This window comes from Dermacentor albipictus, chromosome 2 (assembly GCF_038994185.2).
Source record: "Dermacentor albipictus isolate Rhodes 1998 colony chromosome 2, USDA_Dalb.pri_finalv2, whole genome shotgun sequence".
NCBI classification, from domain to species: Eukaryota; Metazoa; Arthropoda; class Arachnida; order Ixodida; family Ixodidae; genus Dermacentor; species Dermacentor albipictus.
The window spans coordinates 113,895,150-113,917,448 of NC_091822.1; the positions used below are offsets into that span (position 1 = coordinate 113,895,150).

General features: G+C 47.0%; 2 protein-coding genes across 2 annotated transcripts; both read right to left on the minus strand.

Annotated features, from left to right (window-relative positions):
* Positions 1–6,295: 6,295 nt before the first annotated feature.
* LOC135910994 (ice-structuring glycoprotein-like) lies at positions 6,296–8,522 on the minus strand (the record flags this gene model as incomplete). Its single annotated transcript, XM_065443069.1, has 2 exons — positions 6,296–6,300; positions 7,109–8,522. Coding segments are annotated over 2 exons (1,419 nt in total), but the record flags the coding sequence as incomplete, so codon positions are not given.
* A 4,517-nt stretch (positions 8,523–13,039) lies between these two features.
* Positions 13,040–15,470, minus strand: LOC135910929 (uncharacterized). The gene is made up of 4 exons (XM_065443001.1): positions 15,431–15,470; positions 14,620–14,691; positions 13,259–14,546; positions 13,040–13,166 (listed from the first exon to the last, which is right to left on the minus strand). Coding segments are annotated over exons 2-4 (1,323 nt in total). The 5' UTR covers positions 14,653–14,691; positions 15,431–15,470; the 3' UTR covers positions 13,040–13,164.
* Positions 15,471–22,299: the final 6,829 nt, after the last annotated feature.

Consider the following 22,299-nt stretch of genomic DNA (forward strand, 5'->3'; position numbering starts at 1 on the left):
GAGTCAAACGTCTCGAGCCTCCGGAAGTTTCCCCTCATGGCGCTCGCGCAGTTTCGGACGCTTTCCTTTCGTCGTCCTTGTGTCGTCATTTCGCGCCGCATGTCTCTGGCACATGACAAATATGCTATGGCAGAGCGATCATGCAGGAATGTATTCGAGGAAATGATTTGACATTGCAGCATGTAAGGAGAATTACTATTTTATTCAGCTAAAATTCTTTGTCTCAAACGTATGGCATGCTGGAACATGAGCCGAGAGAAATTGTCCCAGTTGCCAAAGACTGCAAACTTTGGCCGAAAGAGCAATGCATGAAATAGAGTCGCGAAGAGGCTAACGTTTCCACTTGTTCGTTCTTCCGTCAAAGATCTCCTCCTAAAAGGTGCATGCAGTTTTTCAGCCATGTATTTCAGGAGGTGGTAACAACGTCTAGCAAATTTTTTCACGCTTTTCCCACGCCTGGAAGCGTCAGCGCACTTGGCTCTCATGCCAGATGCAAGTCATCCGCTCAGGTTTCTGAACCGCTCTATTTTCTAAATGCGTAAGCATATGTATGCCTGCCCAACGAGAAATTTGTCCGTCAGGCAAGAAGAATACAAAGCTTCATACCGCAGTAAGCAGGCGAATGCATTTAAATCAACCATACAACATATAGAACCACATACGTTTGAATAAAGAGCAACCTCTAAACAAGCATCCCAGCCATCAATGAAGATTGCATAATGTACAAGGGTAGGATCACGTTCGATATGGTCGATACTGACACCGGCCTGCAGAGACATGAGCAAGTGTTGTGCCGCAGCAGTTCGTGTAGCGGCGGCACTGTCGCATTTAACGTAAAGGCACCAAGACGACTACAGCAGCTTACTCTTGTCGAAATAAACTTGTTCTAAACACACTGAAGAAGAATGGAAACCCAGAAAGGCAGAACTTCAGCGTCAACACAGAAAACGCCAGAAACAAAACGACTCTGCGCAGAGCGATGAACGCCAGCAAAACGCTCACGAGCACAACGAACAAGCGGAAAGACGCCATGCCACTGCCGACCGTCAGCGACCGCATCGCAGAACAAGCGCGGGATATACGAGCGCGCAACACCCAACGGCACCGCATACAACGCGCCGAGGCCCGACGCCACAAACAACACTGCATAGCCGCCCCAGCAAATGTAGTGGTTTATGTCACAACAGCTTCGATAAATAAACCTAATTGACCTTAATTACCACTTAATGTCGTGGGTTCGAGTGTCTTTAATTACCTTGATACTTATTTACTGTGTTGCATTAAGTGCGCCCTAATTAGCACCAGTCGTCATGAGTTCGAGTGCCGTAATAAACTCTATTCTAATTAAACCTGTTCGGTATGGAACATGATAAGCGAACGACACATGATAATTGACAAGGGTTTATACTTGTCGGATCGTGTTGCACAATTCTTACGCATTCTTAGACAACTACGTACTAGAGTAGCTTCTGTGTGAATTCTTACTCTCTTTTTTGCCCCACCGGCGGTTATATTATTTGATTGGTTAAGAAAGTAATTTAAGAATGTCATTTTACTATCCAGGAAGATCACATCGAACTACGTGGTGAAGTGACTGAACCGCGCAGAGTGAAGAAAAACTACGCGCACATTTTGTGAAATAGGCGCTATATGCGGTACTTGTCCGGAGCTCACATAACCTAATTTTTCTACAGGTCTAGGCGACTTCTCTCGCGAAATGCTATTACTCGCAATAACGCATTGGAAATGGTACTACTGCATTTCTCGTCGAAAACGATGGAAACCCTACTACACGTGAAATCGTGCCACACTACCACGCCTTGTAATGCAGGGTCTTTATAATGTGTATTTCTCAAAAATATAAATTTACTCAAGCGGCAAAGATATTATCACACGTGACCATCATAGCTTCCCTTCAGCTCGTTGTTCTTGTTTGCTATTATGTGGAAAGGGATATGCTAAGCTTGCAAAGGACTGCTCTTAAACCGAATAATCTGCACAAACCATGCAGATGCAGGGTTGGTGACAACTTTTTGATCTCTCAGTACGTTCATTCGCCTGAGTGACAACATACAAATGCCAGTGGCTGCACCTTATGTTGAGTGTCAATTTTTTTCGGGGTATACATTTATAAAAAGAAATACGGGCAGAGTTAACGTCTCGATGACTGTCGACGGCAATGTGATTGGCACTGGAGCACCGTAGCGACACGAAGTATTACTGAAGTCCTGTTTATTTTTCATCTGCAGTAGTCATTGTGAGACTTCCGTTGCTGTGGTATATGCAACACAATCCGGTTTGATACCACTTTGCTGGGCCACGCGTTTGCCAACATAACCGGTGAGCATAGCATCATGACGACGACTGTATGACGATGATGAAATGAAGAAAAAGGAGTGAAGTATATGAGACGACAAAGGAGGTACAGATACGTTGGCATGGCGCCAATGATATGATGATTCTTAAATAATCACGCTGGTATAACGACGAGGACGACATGAGAACCACGGGATGACGAGAAGCTTATAACGACGATGGCACAACCAGGACGGCATCAGGAAGATAGTAGGAGAACGTATGCATGCTATCGACTATTTGACGGCTTCGCAATGGCGGCATATCACGACTGAATGAAGACAGCATCATTACGACAGAATTACGAACAAGGAGTGACGTCTTTCGATCGGCGAATGCGATGTGATGACGATGCCATGGCAACTGAATGACTATCGAGGTGATGACGACGGTAAAACCACAGAAAGACGACGACGGCACAATGACAAAGTTATCATAATGACTGTGGGACGACGATGGCGTGGTACAAGCCAGATGTCGAAGTTAGAATGTCGACTATAAAAATACCACGACGGCATCTCGACGGCAGTAGGACAACGAATGAAATAAATTCGCAGTTCCGTCCGAAAGGCGAATAACCGATTACGATACCAAACTAGTAGATAGCTGTAGCAAGTAAGGATAGTAGTTTTACCTAGCGCATCAACTAGTAAACATTCGCTTACTAAGTCTGTTAACAATAATAGAATGTGTAAGCGTGACTCAACGAGGACGCATAAAGAAACAGACACACACAGACAGCGCTGCCTTAGTGTGTCTGCTTGTTTCTACATCCTTGTTAAGTAGCGCTTACGCATTATATTATGGATTCAAACGAACTAGTTCGCCAACGTGTTTTAACAAAATAACAAGCATGGTGTCACGCGCGCAGGTCAACATAAAGACATCTCGCTCGATAAGCGGGGAAACATGCTGGAGCGAGGAATCACGGCAGCAGCAAGCGAATTGACCTTCGTGCACCTCTCGCTTCAACGCGAACGAAATGTCGAAAGCACAGCGCATATGGAGCGACCGACACTACGCGCAGTTTGAAAAACTGGAAGACGCTTAAGCTTCGCCTTCAAGAGTGGAACGCGACAGCGTTCCCGTCGACCCGCCAAGGGATGTAAGACAATGGGCTTCGGCGCAGCGACTACGCGCCCCGCATCGGACGCGGTGAGCGTCGAGCAACGCAGCGTTCGGCGCGGCAACGAAATGTGCGCCCGAGCAAGCGACGCACGCCTCTAAGGCAACACCGCATTCACTAGAGGCGCGTTTGTACCGCTTTGAAGAATGGAACTCGTGGCTCAGTGGTAGCGCCTCCGTCTCACACTCCGGAGACCCTGGTTCGATTCCCACCCAGCCCATCTTGCAAGTTGTTTTTTATTCATGAAGGACCTGCTGGGATTTATCACTCACGGCCAACGCCGCCGACGCCGACACCGACCTCGACGACACCGGCTTTTCTGCGACACGAGCTCCTTAACGCTGTCGCGTTAAAACATTGCATATTGCTTTCAAATGAGGCCCGCATGGGCGCGTACTTTGGCCGCGTCACAGATTGCTTTCAAGACACGAGCGCCGGCAATGCGTCTCAACGGCGCCCGCCAAAGGCGTCTACTACGGCGTCTGTGATTAGCGTTTCCAACACCGTAGGAAGCGCCGCGGTCGCCACTCTGTATACGGAGCGGCGGGCGAGGAGGACATCGAGGCACCCTAACAGCCACCGAAGAAGAACGCCCATCCTCCCTCGCCTGGTCCCCCTGCCTCACGTGTCTCACACACGTTCCCCGCTTGCTCACGCGAAAATGAACCGCGATCGCCGAATCGCCCTCACAAGCTTCTACTCATACGGAACCTCACGGCAACGCCGATGACGACGGAAAAATACGCCTGGACTGTCCAGATAATTGCTATCGCAATAAAATTACGACTGTATATACGCCAAACTGACGACGATATGAACTGAACGGTATAAGGACAATGGTAATTACGTGGATCGAGTGTATGACGACACTGGCAAGTCGGCGAAAGTATCACGCAGCCTGTATGCCGACGATGGCATGACAACGCGGCATGACGAAAGTCAGATGACGGAGCTGGAGGCTACAATGGGAGGGCCTCGTCAGCGTGAAGACGGTGGATACGGTGAATATATATATATATATATATATATATATATATATATATATATATATATATATATATATATATATATATATATATATATATATATATATATATATATGTAAACAAAAAGGGGGTTCTCTACCGCGGACTCAGCTAGCTAACCGCGCACTTGGTTACAAAACTAGCTCTGGCCGAGAGCGGCCCGCGAATGTGCCACTGTGGGCCAGAAAACGCGACGCAAAGTAAAGCTCACGCGTACACTCGCCCCAAGCGGCTCCCACGCAACAAGGGCGCCTCGCGAACTTGGGGGAGCAAGCAGACACACAACCTTTCTCTTTGAAATGCCACTTTACTCTCTCTGACACAGGCTACTGTACACCGCCAGGGTCATAAAACGCGGGGCTCGGTGCGGAGGGAGATGCCTGCGGTCAGCGAAGGGGGGTCGAACCAGGGGTGGCGGCGAGGCTGCAGGCATGCAGCCCGCCGCTTGTGGGACTGTCTCCTCAATGTCCTCCAGGCACCTCGATTTCTTGGAAAAACAGGGTCTTGTAGTGAAGGCGCAGTGTTCGTTGCTTACACATATATATATATATATATATATATATATATATATATATATATATATATATATATATATATATATATATATATATAGACAGAGAGACAGACTCATAATGGTTGAAGTTAGCAAACAATTCTTAGCGCATTCAAGCGCTGCACGAAATTGTCTATGTGGTTGTATCGGATGTACAAAATTCTGATTGATACTCAAGTTGATGCCAAAACAGCAGTGGCTCCTTCAACTTTTGGTTGCGCACTTTGTTCAATAACACAGATGCTCGAGACGCTGAGGTTGAGAAGGTCTCTATAGACCCGTATCCTTGGCTGCAAAAGTGACGTCAGCGCTACGCTCAAACCACTCGGTGGCAGAGCAAGGGTAGCGTTCTAGATTCCGTTGCTGGCATTTAAATTCTGCGCACTATATGAAACGTGTAATTCCTGCTGAGGAGCTCTGCGTACGCTCTGGTATAAGCTGCAAACGTTAAGCAACGAGTTTTAACTAGGGTCTAGTGCTCACTCTTTGTGTCCTGCGCTTGCAGCGTTTCGACGAGTGAGCACAGAAGTTTCAACAACAGTTCTCTAAACCAAAGCAAAATAATAGCGCTTTCCACATGTGCTTCACCATTAATAGCAAGTGCTAGTGGCACTGTACCATGTTATAATCAAACGTGTCATGTTAAGCTGTGAATTCAATTTAAGCCGACCTGGCATTGAGACGGCCCTTTTCCTAGCAGCGAGATGCGTTTGTGCTAGGCCGGGTGGCCTGCATGTTTGGCTACCGATTTATTCAATAGCATGAATCTCTCACTTAAGTCATGTTTTTGCATGAAATGAGTCAAAGCCGAAGTCTACGGCATCGTTCATTGTTTTTGATTGCTGCAGGTTAACGAGGACTGTGGCAAAACGTCCTAAACGTTGAGAGCTGCCACTACGATGAATGCTGTCACGTCCGTTGACTCAAAACATTCCCGCTCAGTTTGGATCGGAGCCCTAATTCCTTGAGAGTCACCGACAAAAACGCTAAACACTCTTCGCGTGTCGTGCATGCACAGTAGCGCTGATGCTGTTTCTTCGGGGCCGGTAAATCTTTCGAGGCCTTTATTCTAAAACTCTCTAATCTCTCCCCCAAGCTCAACATTCAAAAATATATCGGGAAATTGCGATATTTTCTGCAATAGACAGCTTTAGGAGACTGTATGTCGCCTTACGCACCTGAAAGGACCTTTCCTTTGCGCAACAATGCGGTGCGCGTCGGTTGAGTACTTTTAGTTCAACCTACGGGAACCCAAACGTAGGGAACACGTTAGAGTATAAACGTGCTTTGTGTTGCCTCGTGGCAACCATGTCCAAGCCAAGGCGATCCATTGGCAACCATCCTGTCGTTTCTATGCCGAGGCGTCTCTTTAGGCCTATGGGCGCCAAGACAGCCGAACATTCTCGCAAAATTGACAAGCTCTGTGCTTATAACTAGCATTCGAGGTAAGTTTAGGGGAAGCGAAAGCTAACTTCAACAGTTGCAGGCAATAGCGAGAGCGGAGCATTAGCGAGAATTCATGCTGAAGCGGGAGCCATGGGTGGCCGTATGTTTTGACAACGCTATTTCATAGCGTAGGTAAAGATAACGTACGATGAACTCACCATATACCGTATGTGCTCGTGGTGTACGTAAACCGCGATAACACAGTAACGTACGCAGCACGTGCAGTGAGAACGCTCGTTTTTTTACGCAGTTAATGCGTTTATCTTGGCTTGCAAGCTCTCGTCTAAAACTGCATGAAGCAAAATGAATCGGCAGCAGGTCGACGCTGCACATAGAACGTACTCATTTACTGCCGTTCACTATGCTAAGTGGAGAGTAATCATGATGCTTTCAGCCAGCTGTTTTGGTACAAATGGATACATTTATTTTACAACAATATATAAATATATAAACAACTGAGGCTAAGGTGGGCATATTCTTTTTATTTTCATTGGTGCATGTCTTGTGAAGAGTGGAGTGATTTCTGCAAGAAAGAAATGGTACACATGATATATTATCTTTGAACTAGGGAATGAATGTTAAAGAATGTTATAACGTACTTACACTTCTTCCTGCGGATGAGAGAGTCGTAGTCGAATGGAGTGCCAAGACCATAGCCGTAGTTGAGGCCATAGACACCAAAACCGTGGCCGAGGCCGTAATTTCCAGTGCCGTAGCCGAGGTTTCCAACACCGTAGCCGTAAACGGGGGTGGCCTGGTAGGCAGCGTAGGCTGGTGCTGCGTGCCCACCAGTGGTCACAGCTTGGGCGTGATGAATAGTGGCGGTGGTAACAGCCCGATCTGCGTGGATGGTAGTGGCAGCTGGGGCAGCGGCGTAGGTGGTCGCTGGAAAAGCGTGAGCGACGCTGGCCACAGCAGGCGTAGACTGGTAGGTGGTCACATGGGACAGAGATGGAGGGGTGGCCCCAGTGGCGACGGCTGGGGAGGACTGAAATATTTTGGTGGCAGCTGGGGCAGCATAGGTAGCGACTGCTGGAGCGGACTGGTACGCTGCGAACCGCGGCACGGCTGGGGCAGCAGCAAAGACTGGGGTGCTCTGGTAGGTGATGCGAGAGACTGCTGGAGCAGAATGGTAGGTGGTGATGCGGGACACGGCTGGAGCAGCAGCGACGACTGGGGCACTCTGGTAGGTGACGCGGGAGACAGCTGGAGCAGCATAAGTAGCGACAGCAGGGTTAGACTGGTACACGGTGACGCGGGACGCAGCTGGGGACGCAGCGACGGCTGGGGCGTTCTGGTAGGTGACGCGGGAGACAGCTGGGGCAGCAGCTACGACTGGGGCACTCTGGTAGGTGACGCGGGAGACTGATGGAACAGTGTAAGTAGCGATAGCTGGAGCAGACTGGTAGGTGGTGACGCTGGACACAGCTGGGGCAGCAGCGACGACTGGGGCGCTCTGGTACACCTTAGTCACTGCTGGGGCTGTTTGGTAGGTGACGCGAGAGACAGCTGGAGTGGCGTAACTAGCGACAGCTGGAGCCGACTGGTATGTGGTGAAGCGGGACACAGCTGGAGTAGCTTGGTAGGTGGTAGAAATAGCTGGGGCAGAGGCCGCAACTGGAGCGGACTGGTAGGTGGTCACGCGGGACACGGCTGGAGCAGCGGCCGCGGTAGTGACTGGGGAAGCGGCGTAGGTAGCGATGGCTGGAGTAGCTTGGTAAGTGGAGACGGTGCGAGTAACAGCTGGAGCAGCTACGGCGTAGCTGGTGGACGGTCCATTGGCTAGGCCGTGGCCGGCACCGAAGCCGGTGAGGCCGGAGTAGCCAATTCCGTTGCTAAGACCGTAGCTTGTGAAGCCAACGCCATTGCCGATGCCAACACCGCTGCCGAGGGCAACTCCATTGGGGAGGCTGACATCACTGCCAAGGCTGTAGTCACCGTGAAGTTGTCCAGCAAGGGCGCTGGAGACCAAAGCAAGGAAGACGCAGAGGCGAAACTGCAAGAGATTGTTGTCAATAAAGAAGTATGAATTGCATTTGCATTTTTATTATAGTTATGACGGTTTTCTGCTGTTATAAAGGACAGTTCCTTAGTAGGCTAAACGCAAAAATAACTTACCGGTGGTGCCTTGGATGCATTAGAGCCCCAGAATAAAACTTGATTGAAGCAGCGATATTCTTGCGTACCGAAATGTAATAGGTGTAGTGGCTTCGCAGTCTTGTCTTCATATGTTTTATTATAATGGTGTGGGTATTTTGATGTGCAGGATGATTATTTTGGTAATGCGAGGATTAAAACGCCCAGAGAGCTAGGCAGAGGCACAAGTGAATGGTGTTTTTGTGTTAAAAGACCATTCAAAGCCCTTCCGATTGGCTTACATATTATACGATGGATAACTTTGCTATGCAGTCCCCAATTTGTTATATTTTAATAAGGATGTAGCCCGTTATACCATAAACAGTGTTTTGTTGAATTTCATTCAGAACCCCACTCTGATGTAGCGTTACAATCGCTTTCGTCCACACTTATATGACAAGATAACTGAGGAATCAGTTGAACTTCCTAGCTCATAAAAATTTTCACTTCTGTTAGCCAATAAACATTACCTCAATATAAAGACTGAGTGGCAAATTTCAATCTTTCGGTAGGCTACTTGATTTCCCATAATAAGGCTTTTCGGAGAAAATCCTGCATCAAGCTGTCAAATGTATAAAGCAGAAGTCTGGGAACTGCCAAAGCAACCGGAGGCAAAACATACGTGCATGCACAGTTATGCTTATTCTGGGAAGTGGTAATTGCTGCTTTCATGTTTAGGTGACGACGCGGTCCAAACTAACACTGTAATGAGTGTTCGCTAAAGGCTTTCATTAAACCCCACTAGAATGACACAAGCAGACTTGGACTTACCATGGTTGCGGCAGCAGTACCGTTGGCAAACCAAGCACTGCTGAAGTAGGCCCATCTCCTACCCGCTTATATATATCACACGAGAGGAGCAATTACGGCCGGGAAATGAAGCTCAGTCTGTGAGGGAGAGAATACAAAAAAGGCAACACCTCCAGCCACACCTTCACTCGTAGCTCGGTGCACGTACAGCAAACCACAGATCCGGTAGAGAACGCACGTAACGGTATATTTTGCTGGATGAATGCGGATCGCGTCTGATCTCAAGCGCTGTCGGTTTCTTCTGCTCCTCTTATGGAAAACTTGCGCGTCTTTCGTCAATGCTGAGCTGTCTCTTTCTTTGGTCCCTGATAGGCAAAGTAGATGAGGCAAGAAGCATAATCTGTAGGAGACAGCATGTCATTTAGTATTTAGCACGACGACGGTGCGAGAGTACTGAGATGCGGGTGCTTGCATTATGTGAATCGCTTAATTGCATGAGGCAACTGGGAGGCCCCAAGGCGTTAGTGATATTGAGCAGCAGAAGCTTGATGTGGGCAAGTTGGTTTTGCATACTTGAAGAAAAGAGCACTACGAAGACGCGGAATAAAAGAGGAACATGTACGACGGACAAGGCGCCTTGTCCGTCGTACATGTTCCTCTTTTAGTCCGCGTCTTCGTAGAGCTTTTTTTTTTAAAATGATATTGAGGAACGTGATGCAGGTCACCGGTTGCGTCCAGTTGTGGGTCTCAGTTTTTTCAGTTTTTTTGCTCTAGAATTAAAATGAGTGCCTATCTTGTTAGCGCGCTATTGACTAAAGCGGTACGAATTAATTTTACTCGGGAATTTGTTCCTGGACTTTCAATGGTATTGGGGTAAAACTCCACCAGCGGATAAACTGGCGCTGCGGTCAGAGTGACGTGGCATGAGGGATCACGAGGATGACAGCTGCAGTGTCGGTGCCGTCGGAAACGCGGAAGCTGGCTGACCAAGAAAATTTTAGCAACGCGACATGGTAGCCTTTGCGACGCTGTGCTTCACAGCTCAGCCTTATAGATGAAATTCGCGAAGGGCTGTCGCATCTAACCGTGATGGACGAAGTGGTTAGCTACAGAGCGAATAGTATTTCCGAGCAGGTCGGAAAGCGTGTCTGACTTCGTCGCGTCAAAGTGCTCATATGCCGCGAGGTACGGTGCGTTTCAAATACGTATTTAATGTTTGTACCACACCCTTGGACTTGGGCTTTGAAATAATAGCAATATTGTTTAAAATCAAAACCAAACACCCAACAAGTACGGCGTAAGAATGATCGTGATCTACTTTTAAAGGCGGTTATGGTTCCGGAATAAAGCATGTGGGAAAAAAAAGTGACGCGACTCGCGTGTTTCACGCTCCTGAATAAATGAGACCTGGTGTGATTAGATCGTTTCAAGGGGTTTGTATTACCTTTTGTAATGCCCGTATTTCATTGTAGCCTCACAGTACACGCAGTCATCATTCGTGACTTCTAACTACGCGTTCACACGCATAAAGGCACCCTCACAACCTCCACACACCACGAGCAGCACAAACATCAGTTTACGAGCTTGTCTTTTAAATTCGGGCGTACGTATTTCGTGGGATGGCGAACAGCAAACTAAGAGCCTTGCCACAGTGCCGGATTGAGTTCGAAACAAAGAACCACTGGACAGAAGGCACCATCAATGAACATTTAAGAACAGCCCCCACGCCATGGCACCGCACAGTTTGAACCATGCTTACAATGGCGAAGCAACAGAAATATGGCTACTTTTGATTATTTCAAAGTGAGCGCTTTTTCGACAAAAGTGTTAATAAGAATTCTGCCAAAGCTTCAACATCATAGGCTAGCGAGTTGAATGACGCTCGCAACAATGCAATAATATGCGGAAGGAAGGTTAGCTCCACGAATTTGTTACTCCCCTTTGGTACCATTTCTGGACTAAAATGGTTGTTTTGCTTTTGATGGTACTTTAATCAGACGATTAAGTGCCAGAAAGTATTTTGGGAATTATGGAGGGTTGTTTTGTTTTAAGTGCGTTTTACTGAATACATTTACTTCCGCAGTGGCATTCTGCATTTGTTTTTCGTTTTTAGTAACTTTTTAGTTTTCTTTCCTATATCCAGGGAAGACATTTCGATAATGTTTTACAGTTCCAGCCAGTTGGAGAGATTCTTGGGAGATGTGTGGTTTGTTGGGTGGAGAGGTCACAGAGGTCGTGTCAAATGTTACCGTGAATATGAATAGAAATAAGGCCTTTAGGGGGGGGGGGGTTACGAAAGCAAAACTGCTTCGAGTGAAAATTATGATAAATTATTACGAGCATCTTGAGGTGTGCCAGTATCTTTTCAAAAGTTTTGATATCGAGGACCTCAATTTAACGCAAGACATAAAAGCAAAAATATGCCCAGGGGATGCCCTGTTAATATACGATATCCAAAAAAATAATCTCCCACAAACGTAGCTCGGTCGTTTGTCGGGGCGAAATGTCCCACAGGTTTCCCACGTGATCCCGGAACGTGCATCGGCGCATAACTATTGTCCGTTGTTAAGCACCTACCGGATGTACAAATGTTTATTTTGGTGTCCATGGGACTTTCCTCGGAGAGACAATTTGCGAGCACGATATGGTCCCGCGAAAGTCCTGGGATGACTCCCATGATTTTTACAGATGTCCTACGGATGTGCGAAGTCCCACGGTGGACGTCCTTATGACGTCGCTTGGGCATTTTCGATCCAATGGGGCTGAGGCGTAGAAGGTAGAGGGTCTATAGAGACAGTGTGCAGATCCTGAGTGCATTTGGCTGCAAGAACGCCACGCTAAATCTACTCGGTGGTGCAGCAAGGGAAGTGTTCTTCCCACCGCTGCTGGCTTCAGAGTTCTGCTCACTGTAAACACACTTGTGTGGTCACGCACGCTCTGGTCTAGGCAGAAAACGCGAAGGCAACGTTATCTAATATTTCATTCGGCGCTGTTTAACACCGATGGTTTCATCTAGGTCTTACCTGGTTCACCATTCAGTGCGATGCTTGCAACGCTGCTAGTGGCGCTATTGACACCAGTGCTGTGAGACACATTGTAGCTGCCAGGACGTTGTTCCTTCAACCCAACAGGCCTTACCGTGCGTGCCGCGTCACGCAGACCCGTCACACTCCCGTATCTTTGGAATACCGTCCGGCAAGTTCAAGTGCCACACTAATTTTGTTGTTATCGCTGTCAGTACTGCGGTCTTCGGCAGAAGCTGTCCAAATTGTTTTCTACATTGTATCCAGGATGCATCGGTAAAAATTACAAGCACTAACAATGAGGTTCGCAGCCTAGCGTCCCAAGAAATAGCACATCATTTAAGCTACTTTCATAACCAGAAAAGTATTACTATCACACCAGAAATAGCTAAGCGAGGAGGCAGCGGCGCCACATGTCCACAGAAGTAAAGGTCTGGCTGAACACTATAAATGCAATCACAGCACCCATCATACCTTTTGCTCCAATCTTCTCCAGGCACAGCACCCGGAAAGAAATGGTAAACTGCGATAGTTTCAGCAATGAATAAACAAGGATCGCTGAGAGCTCGATGTTGCACCCACAATGCACTCATTCACTGTATGAATGGCATAGTAATCGCAATGCTTTGAATGAGCTCATTTTGTACAAGGAAAATTTATTTTGCTACTATATTTAACAACCTAAACAAATGAGCCCAAGCTCAAGATGTTCTTTTTTTAGGCACCATATCTTCTGAAGGGTAGACTGATTTCTGCAAAAAGACAAAAAGTACGAATGAGGCATTAGTTTTATCACTACTAAACGTGCCATTTACTGTTAAGGCGAATGTTATAATCTACTTACACTTCTTCCTGTGGAAGCGGTTGTTATAGTAGGAGGGAGTTCCAAGACCATAGTCGTAGTTCAGGCCGTGGACACCAAGTCCGAGGCCGAGACCGTGGTGGCCAGCGCCGTAGCCGAGGTTTCCAACACCGTAGCCGTAGACTGGGGCGGCCTGGTAGGTAGCGAAGGCCGGTGCAGTGGATCCAACGGTAGCCACAGCTGGCATGTAGTTGACGTTGGTGATCAGACGAGGTGGGGGAGCGTAAATTGCAGCTACAGCTGGGTCAATGGTGAAGGTGGTGATTGGGGCAGCGTGAACGACGGTGGCGGCAGCTGGGGTCGCCTTGAAGGTTGTCACGTAGGACACAGCTGGAGCAGCAGCGACAGTTGGGGCAGACCGGAGAACTTTGGTGACAGCTGGGGCTACGTTGGTAGCGACAACTGGAGTGGACTCAGAGGTGGTGAGGCGCGACAGAGCAGGGGCTGGAGCTGAGGCAGCAGCGACGCCTTGGACACTCCGAGAGTTGACAGGGGAGACAGCCGACGCATCGTTGGTAGTGACAACTGGAGCCGACTCGGAGGTGGTGATGCGCGACATAGCAGGGGCTGCGACTGAGGATTCAGCGACGCCTCGGACGCTCCGGGAGGTAACATGGGAAACAGCGGGAGGAGCGTCGGTAGTGACAACTGGAGCCGACTCGGAGGTGGTGAGGCGCGACAGAGCAGGGTCTGCAGCTGAGGCAGCAGCGACGCCTTGGACGCTCCGAGAATTGACAGGGGAGGCAGCCGACGCATCGTTGGTAGTGACAACTGGAGCCGACTCGGAGGTGGTGATGCGCGAGATAGCAGGGGCTTCATCTGAAGCAGCAGTGATGCCTCGGACGCTCCGGGAGGTGACATAGGCTGAATCAGCGTAGGTAGCGACAGCTGGAGAAGACTGGTAGGTGGCGAAGCGGGACACGGCTGGAGCAGTGGCGTAGTTAGTGACAGCTGGAGCAGAGTTTGCAGCCATCACTCCTGGAGCAGCATCGTAAGTGGAGACGGTACGACCAACAGCTGGGGCTGCAACAGCGTATCTGACGGCTGTTCCGCAGGGAAGCCCATGGCCGACCCCGAAGTCGGTGAGACCGGAGTAGCCAATTTCGTTGCTAAGACCATAGCTGGGGAAGCCAACGCCACTGCCGAGGTCAACACCACAGTATAGGGCAACGTCGCTTGCAAGGCCTACATTGCTGCCAAAAGTGTAGCGATGCGGGAGGTATCCAGCTAGGGTGCTTGTAGCCAGGGACAGGATGACGCAGACATGGAACTGTAATAAATATTTCACAATATATTATTGTGAACAGCGTGGGAATTTTCATAAATTTCTAGACGGTTGTTACCTTTGTGCAGGACATTGGGGGAGCTACACGCATTTCTAGCTCACGGGGGATGCTTTAGACGCACATGGATACCTGGAATAAAACTTGGTTGAAGTAGGGAACGGCATGTATACCGTTACGTAAGTGGACTGGTTGCTTAGCGGTCCGGCTTCATATTCTTTATCACAGTGCTTAGGGAATGTTGAACTGTGGCAGCTGTATGTGTTTACAATATGGTTCAAATGTAGGAATATTTAGACAAAAGCCCAACTGAAAGAAACTTTTATGGTGAACAATTGTCGTGAGCTCTCCTAAATGGTGTAATTATAATATCCGAGGAACAGCTTTGTTTTTCAGCGTCCAACGAAATCTATTTATGTAATGGTAGTGCCCTTAATAGCGAAGCCCGTTTCCTTGGCGTTTTATCTAAATCGTATCTACTTTGTAATATTCCTGCTGCTTTCGTTCTGGCTTATATTCAAAGAAAGCAGAAAAAAATTGTTCGAGTACTGAACGCTAAGGTTTTTCACTTCAACAACCAATAAAAGACGCTGAAAGATTGACTTGGCGCCAAATTATTTTTGCTCAGTAAATGAATTAATGGATCCTAATAAGGTTCTTTTGTAGATGGCCTCGAATCAAGGACAGAAGTGATTAAGCAGAAGTACGGAAAATGGAGAAGCAAACGGAGCAGCGACATGTATTTCTCCATTTCTCCAATTGCTGTGTGCATGGTTAGACGGACATGCTGTCAAAACTAACTGAAGAATGAGTGTGATTTTAAGACTGTCAACTAAACCTAGGCGAAGGGCTCGAGGTGGCTTGAGCGTACCATAGTTGGGGCAATAATACCGTTCATTAGTCAAGGGCGGCTGAAGTGACCCCGTCTCCAACCCGCTTATATACCCGCCATCAGACGAGTGAAATTTACCGAGAAAGGATATAGATTCTGTGTGGGAGCCCATGAAAAAAGAAAGCAGGCTACACCTGTAGCCATAGTATCACTCGCAGCTCGGTGCATACAGATAGAACCACAGATATGTTCAAAAGCACTTAACGTCACATAGACACTAAGAGCGCGCCTCACGTTACATTCTCAAGGAAAAGTGCTTATTGTCGTTTTTTAACCGATTCTGTTTTCTCATCTTAAGTCACTGACTCCTTCTCCTGCCCTCCTTTAGGAGCCCATGCCCCTATGTCGTCGAATCTAATCAGTTATATCACCCCCCGCCCCTGTAGTCAAAGGTGATTAGGCAAGAAGTCCACTGGGAGCCAGTGAACACGGTAATAAGCGTATATTACAGGTAATAAGGCGATCGTGTGGGGGCTGAGATATGGCCACTCGAACTGAGCGAGTGGCTTGTATAGAGCCACAGCGCCCCCCCCCCCCCCAGGCGTCGTTGATCTTGTGGAAAGTGAAAGAGCGCGCCATCGGCGTGCCGCCGTGCACCTCCGTTGTTTGCTTTTTTTTACGCTCGAGAATTTAAATTAGAGCGTATCGTTTTCGCGCGGCATTGAGTAAGTGGGTATCGATAACTTCTGCGGGCCAAGTCGTTATGCGACTTTCAACGCTATATCACATCAGCAGCATGTAACAAGTGTATGTGGATCACTGAAGGGCACTAAAAAGAAATTTGCTGGCAGTGCTTTCACACTGCGATGCTCATAAAAAGGCGGCGTGCTCGAAACCATGTTCTATTTTGCCTCCGTTGTGTAGGACCCCCCACCTAACATTATCCAAGCTATTGAAAGCTGAAAAAGGAACGAAAGATTTAAAAATACAGTGCGAGGTATGAATTAAGGACCTACAGTACTCGGTAGTCAGATCTATAGCGACCCAGCGCCATAGGTCTTATAATAGTATTTTTCATTGTGTTTTTCTGTCGCGTCTTCTTTAACCAGCTTCGCCAACGTTAGCTGACGCACACGGTATGTCAGTGGAAACAGCTTTCGGCAATGTGTGATTGACATTTGTCGGGTAGGAGAGCGGCTGTATGTATACTTGGGAATAATTTATTGTAATATCGTTTGTGGCACCGCGTACATGCGAAATATGTACAAAAATATTTGCAATTTTAATGCGTGCTTAAATTGAGCGGGAATAGGTGCCTTAGAAACAGCCCTTGTCATAATGGCATTACAGTGGTTTACGACTTTTCAACCAGTTGCACAATTTGTGCTGTTCACTAAGTAATGCAATGTAACTGTCTCGCATATTAGGAACCACTGCGATTCCTGGCATTCACCATGTTGACGAGTTAGGGTTTCTGATGTTATTATATCTTTCTATACAGAATTCTATAGAAGGAAGCCTCTAGGTGAACTTAAGGATTAGACAATCACCCGAACCACATTGAAAGGGCTGGCGTTTGCCAGATTACGGGTGCGTGGTTTTAGGTGTTCAATCATGTCGTAGTGCTGACTTTATCAAATGGTATCGGCAACAGCGTTTCTCTCACGAAACGAGTATTTCAAGTGATTTCATTACGGTAACACAGCGGCAAACGTAAAATAAATTAACTTGCTCAGTGAGATCCGATCTTCGAAAAGCATTCGCAATACATGCGCAAGCATCACGCTATACACCAGTAAGGTGCCTGGTGTAGTCTCGTGCGGGCGCGGTCCTCTCGGTAAGCGCGGCTAATATCTTATATTCCCTCATCTTTTAAAATTTGCAATAATTAGAAGCATTTCTCTCGGAAACCGTACTTAGTTCAAGGGAATTTTCTGTGTCTCAATAATTTCTCTTGTCGTATTCGAGTGCTGTTCGTCATGTTATCTTTTGTCAACGTAACTTTTTCTGAAGGCAGTGTTTCACGTGCGCACCATCGCCCCGCACCTTTATATCTCCTTTCGCTTCTCTCCCGCACGTACGCTCTATAGAACCACGGCGCTGCAATTACGTTTGAGTAAGTTTCTTTTTCCTTTTCTTTTTTTTTCCATCAAACTCATTCTCTTAGCTACTACAAGCAGAAAGTAGTGAAAAGCGCTCGCAGTCAATCCCATAAATGAAAAAATATATAGAGAGAAAATTATCAGTCATAGCACTCGTAGTACAGCGCTCTGGACCGTTCTCTTCTCGAAAATAGTCATATGAGGGTTATCATAATTAGACAGAGGTATTTCGCTCTCGCGAGCAGCATTTCTTAGAATGGTTACTAGGGCGAGTTTCCCACGCGAAGGCGCTAAGCGGGCGGCGCTCGCCTTGCACCAGCTTAAGCTTTTCCTAGTCTCTAGAGCCGCTCGAGTTCCCTTTCATCGACAGTCGGCCATTTTTCCAAGACAATCGCGGACAACATCAGGCTCGTTGCACGTAAGTACGAGGTTCTGGACAGGAGGGTTGCCGCTTCAAAGTAACCTGGGGCCTGGCGGACCAACCGACTGAGCCATCTTTCTGGCCAAAATCAAGGGGTCAAGAGTTCAAATCGCCGATTTTCTTCCTATCTTTTCTCCATTTTTATATATTTTATTCTAGTTTATCATTATAAGAGGGAATTATATATCTTCGACACGTCGTCCGCACGGGGATCCTCTTAAATTTTTTTCTTGAAACATTTGTAATTTTTTCCTCTATTATTTATGGCCACTAATGGGCAGCTCATAAACTACCTGGTTTGTGCGGTTTACCTATAAGCTATGTGTGCGGTTTAACCAAGCTCAGATTGTTCGGCCTTGACTGATCGGAGAAGGCACCACTGTAGGTTAAATGAGGCGTACAACTCCCGTCTCCCTAGTGCTTACGCTCACTGCGTTACCAGAAAAACTACGAGGACAGTTACCCCTACCCCCCCCCCCCCCATTCCCTCCTTCTCATTAGCTCTATTATAATCACTGTCCAAAGCTCAAGAAAGGATGAAGACACCACCGAGAGCCGTCAAGGTAGCCTGTTTTGTGCGAATCTCAGCGCGATAGTGCGACTGAACATTCTGAACAGCCACCCGGGAACGCGAGTGTTCGGACGACGAGACAAGCATACGCGACGAGCGGATCATGTGACACTCAGAGCCTCTTGGCGAGCGCTGAAAGAACTTCTCCCTTTTTATTTTTGCGAAAAAGTGTTAAGTGCTGTTATAATTTAGCAAAAATATATCGTGTACCTAGGCGTGCTCAAGTCCGTGTGCATGCGCAAGATGCGGGAAACAAGAGGCTAGGACAACCGAGAATTGGCACTATGTCGCGCAAACTATATCGATCAGCAAAAAACCAGCACAGTGCGGACAAATTATCGGATCTCTTACGCGTGAAGGGCCCTCTGGGCTGTGCTTGGCGGCGACAAGGTAGCCTAGCCGCTTGCGGCATTATCTTACTGAGCTATGTCTGATGCTCGGTTGCGGTAGTCGGAAGTTCAAATCCGCCCCCTATTTCTTTTTCTGTCTTTTTTGTACTTTTTTTAAACAACGGTAATAATAATAATATATGGGGTTTTACGTGCCAAAACCACTTTCTGATTATGAGGCACGCCGTAATGGGGGACTCCGGAAATTTTGACCACCTGGGGTTCTTTAACGTGCACCTAAATCTAAGTACACGGGTGTTTTCGCATTTCGCCCCCATCGAAATGCGGCCGCCGTGGCCCGGATTCGATCCCGCGACCTCGTGCTCAGCAGCCTAACACCATAGCCACTGAGCAACCACGGCGGGTTTTAAACAACGGTGTATCTGCGTATGACATCCTCCAGTGCACTACATCCGCATGCTTGGAGTGGCGCCTGACACCGGCAAAAGATGCCGAGAGCGAGTGGGGCTATACTAATCAAGGTACAACCAAATTAAGAAGGCCCACTAAGCTTGAAAAAACACACTCCCACACCAGAACAGGAATTGGCCTCCCTGGTGCAGTATTCGGCCACAACCTCTTTAATGAAATGATCTCCTCAATGAAATGGTCCTCAGTCCCCAGTGGCTGAGGAGCATCTGACCAAGGCGGCGGTCAGACTTTCAACGCAGGAGAGGGTGCTAAGAATATCTGGGTCCGGGCAGGCCGCCAATGGAAACTGACCCTTCAAACGTTTAACAGCCGAACCCTCTCGAGTGAGGCAAGCTTAGCAGGTCTCTTCGATGAACGATCAGATATTGTTTGGGATATTATCAGCCTTAGTGAGATTAGAAGACCTGGTGAGGGTTACACATTGCTGAATAACGGCCATGTCCTCTGCTATAGATGTCTCCCGCATAAGAAGGAATACTAGGGTATGGTTCCTGATCCATAAAGACATAGCGGGAAACATTGACGAATTTTACAGCATCAACGAGAGGGTAGCAGTAGTCGTAATCAAATTCAATAAAAGGTATAAATTAAAGGCAGTACAAACCTACGCTCCAACGTCCAGTCACGACAATGAGGAAGTAGATCAGTTTTATGAAGATACAGATTTAGCGATGAGAAAAGTGCAAACGCGGTATACAGTATTAACGGGGGACTTCAATGCAAAAGTGTGGAAAAAGCAGGCGGGTGAACAGGCAATTGGCAACTATGGTGTCGATTCTAGAAACGCTAGAGGCGAGATGCTGATAGAATTCGCAGAAAGGAATAAGCTGAGAATAATGACCACTTTTTTCAGGAAACATACCAACAGAAAATGGACCTGGAAAAGCCCTAATGATGAAATAAGAAATGAAATTGATTTCATACTTTCTGCAGGATGTTCAAGTTATAGGTAGGGTAAAATGCAGTGATCATAGGTTAGTGAGAGCCAGGATCCACCTGAATTTAAACACAGAAAGAGTAAAATTGGTCAAGAAAAAGGTCCACTTAGAGGCAGTAAGGGTAAAAGCAGACAAATTTAGGGTGATACATGCCAAAAAATATGCAGCCTTAGAACAGAAAGATGATGATGATGACATAGAGGTAATGAATAAAACCGTAACGAGGCTGACTTCAGAGGCAGCGATGGAAGTGAGAGGCAAGGCACCAAGGCAACCCGTAGGCAAGATCTCCCAAGTAACAAAGGACCTAATAAAGAAAAGACAAAGAATGAAAGTGTCCAACTCAAGAGATAAGATAGAATTCACGGAATTGTCAAAACTGTTCAACAAGGCGAAAATAAGTGATATTCGAAACTATAACGTGAGAACAACTGAAGGAGCCGTAAGCAATGGATGCAGCCTGAAATCAGTAAGAAGGAAACCTGGCATAGCACAAACCAAGATGTATGGGCTAAAAGATAAGCAGGGTAATATCATCAGCAACCTGGAAGATATAGTAAAAGCAGCGGAAAAGTTGTATACTGACCTTTACAGTACCCAGACGGGTCAGGAGCGCTCTATTAAAAACAATAATGAACAGTATACAGAATCTCCTCCTATAACTAGAGATGAGGTCAGAAAGGCCTTGCAAGGCATGAAACGGGGAAACGCAGCAGGAGAAGATGGAATAACAGTCGATTTAATCAAAGATGGAGCAGACATAATGCTAGGAAACCTGGCGGCTCTCTATACGAAGTGTCTATCGACTGCAAGGGTCCCAGAAAACTGGAAGAATGCAAACATTATACTAATCCACAAAAAGGGCGACGTTAAAGAACTAAAAAAAATATAGGCTGATTAGCACAACACTGGAATATAGTGAACCAAGGGAGCAGGCTGGCTTCAGGAAAGGGTACTCTGCAATGGATCACATCCATGTCATTACCCAGGTTATCGAGAAATCCGCAGAGTACAATAAACCTCTCTATATGGCTTTCATAGATCACGAAAAAGCATTTGATTCAGTAGAGATACCAGCAGTCATAAAAGCATTGCGTAATCAAGGAGTAGATACCGCTTACATAAATACCCTAGAAAATATCTACAGAGATTCCACAGCCAACTTAATTCTACACAAGAAAAGTAGGAAGATTCCTACAAAGAAAGCAGTCAGACAAGGAGACAATCTTTCCAATGCTATTCACAGCGTGCTTAGAAGAAGCATTCAAGCTATTAAACTGGGAAGGCTTAGGAGTAAAGATCGACGACGAATACCTCAACAACCTTCGGTTTCCCGATGACATTGTTCTATTCAGCAACAATGCAGACGAGTTACAACAAATGATCGATGACCTTAACAGGGAAAGTGTAAGAGTGGGACTAAAGATTAATATGCAGAAGACAAAGATAATGATGAATAACCTGGCAAGGGAACAAGATTTCGAGATCGCAGGTCAGCCTCTTGAGTCTGTGGAGGATTACGTTAACCTAGGTCAACTAATCACATCACAGGGAACCCGGACCATGAGAAGGAAATTCGCAGAAGAATAAAAATGGGTTGTATCGCATACTGCAGACATCGTGGGCTCCTGAATGGGAGCTTACCGTTATCATTGAAAAGGAAAGTATACAATCAGTGCATTTTACCGGTGCTGACATACGGCGCAGAGACTTGGAGGCTGACAAGGAAGCTTGAGAACAAGTTAAGGACCGCGCAAAGACCGATGGAACGAAGAATGTTAGGCATAACTTTAAGAGACAGAAAGAGAGCAGTTTGGATCAGAGAACAAACGGCCATAGACGATATTATAGCAGACATTAGGAGAAAGAAATGGCGCTGGGCAGGTCATGCAATGCGCAGACTATATAACCGTTGGACCATTAGGGTAACAGAATGGGTACCAAGAGAAGGGAAGCGCAGTAGAGGACGGCAGAAGACTAGATGGAGTGACGAAATTCGGAAATTTGCTGGTGCTATTTGGAGTCGATTGGCGCAGGACAGGGGTAATTGGAGAT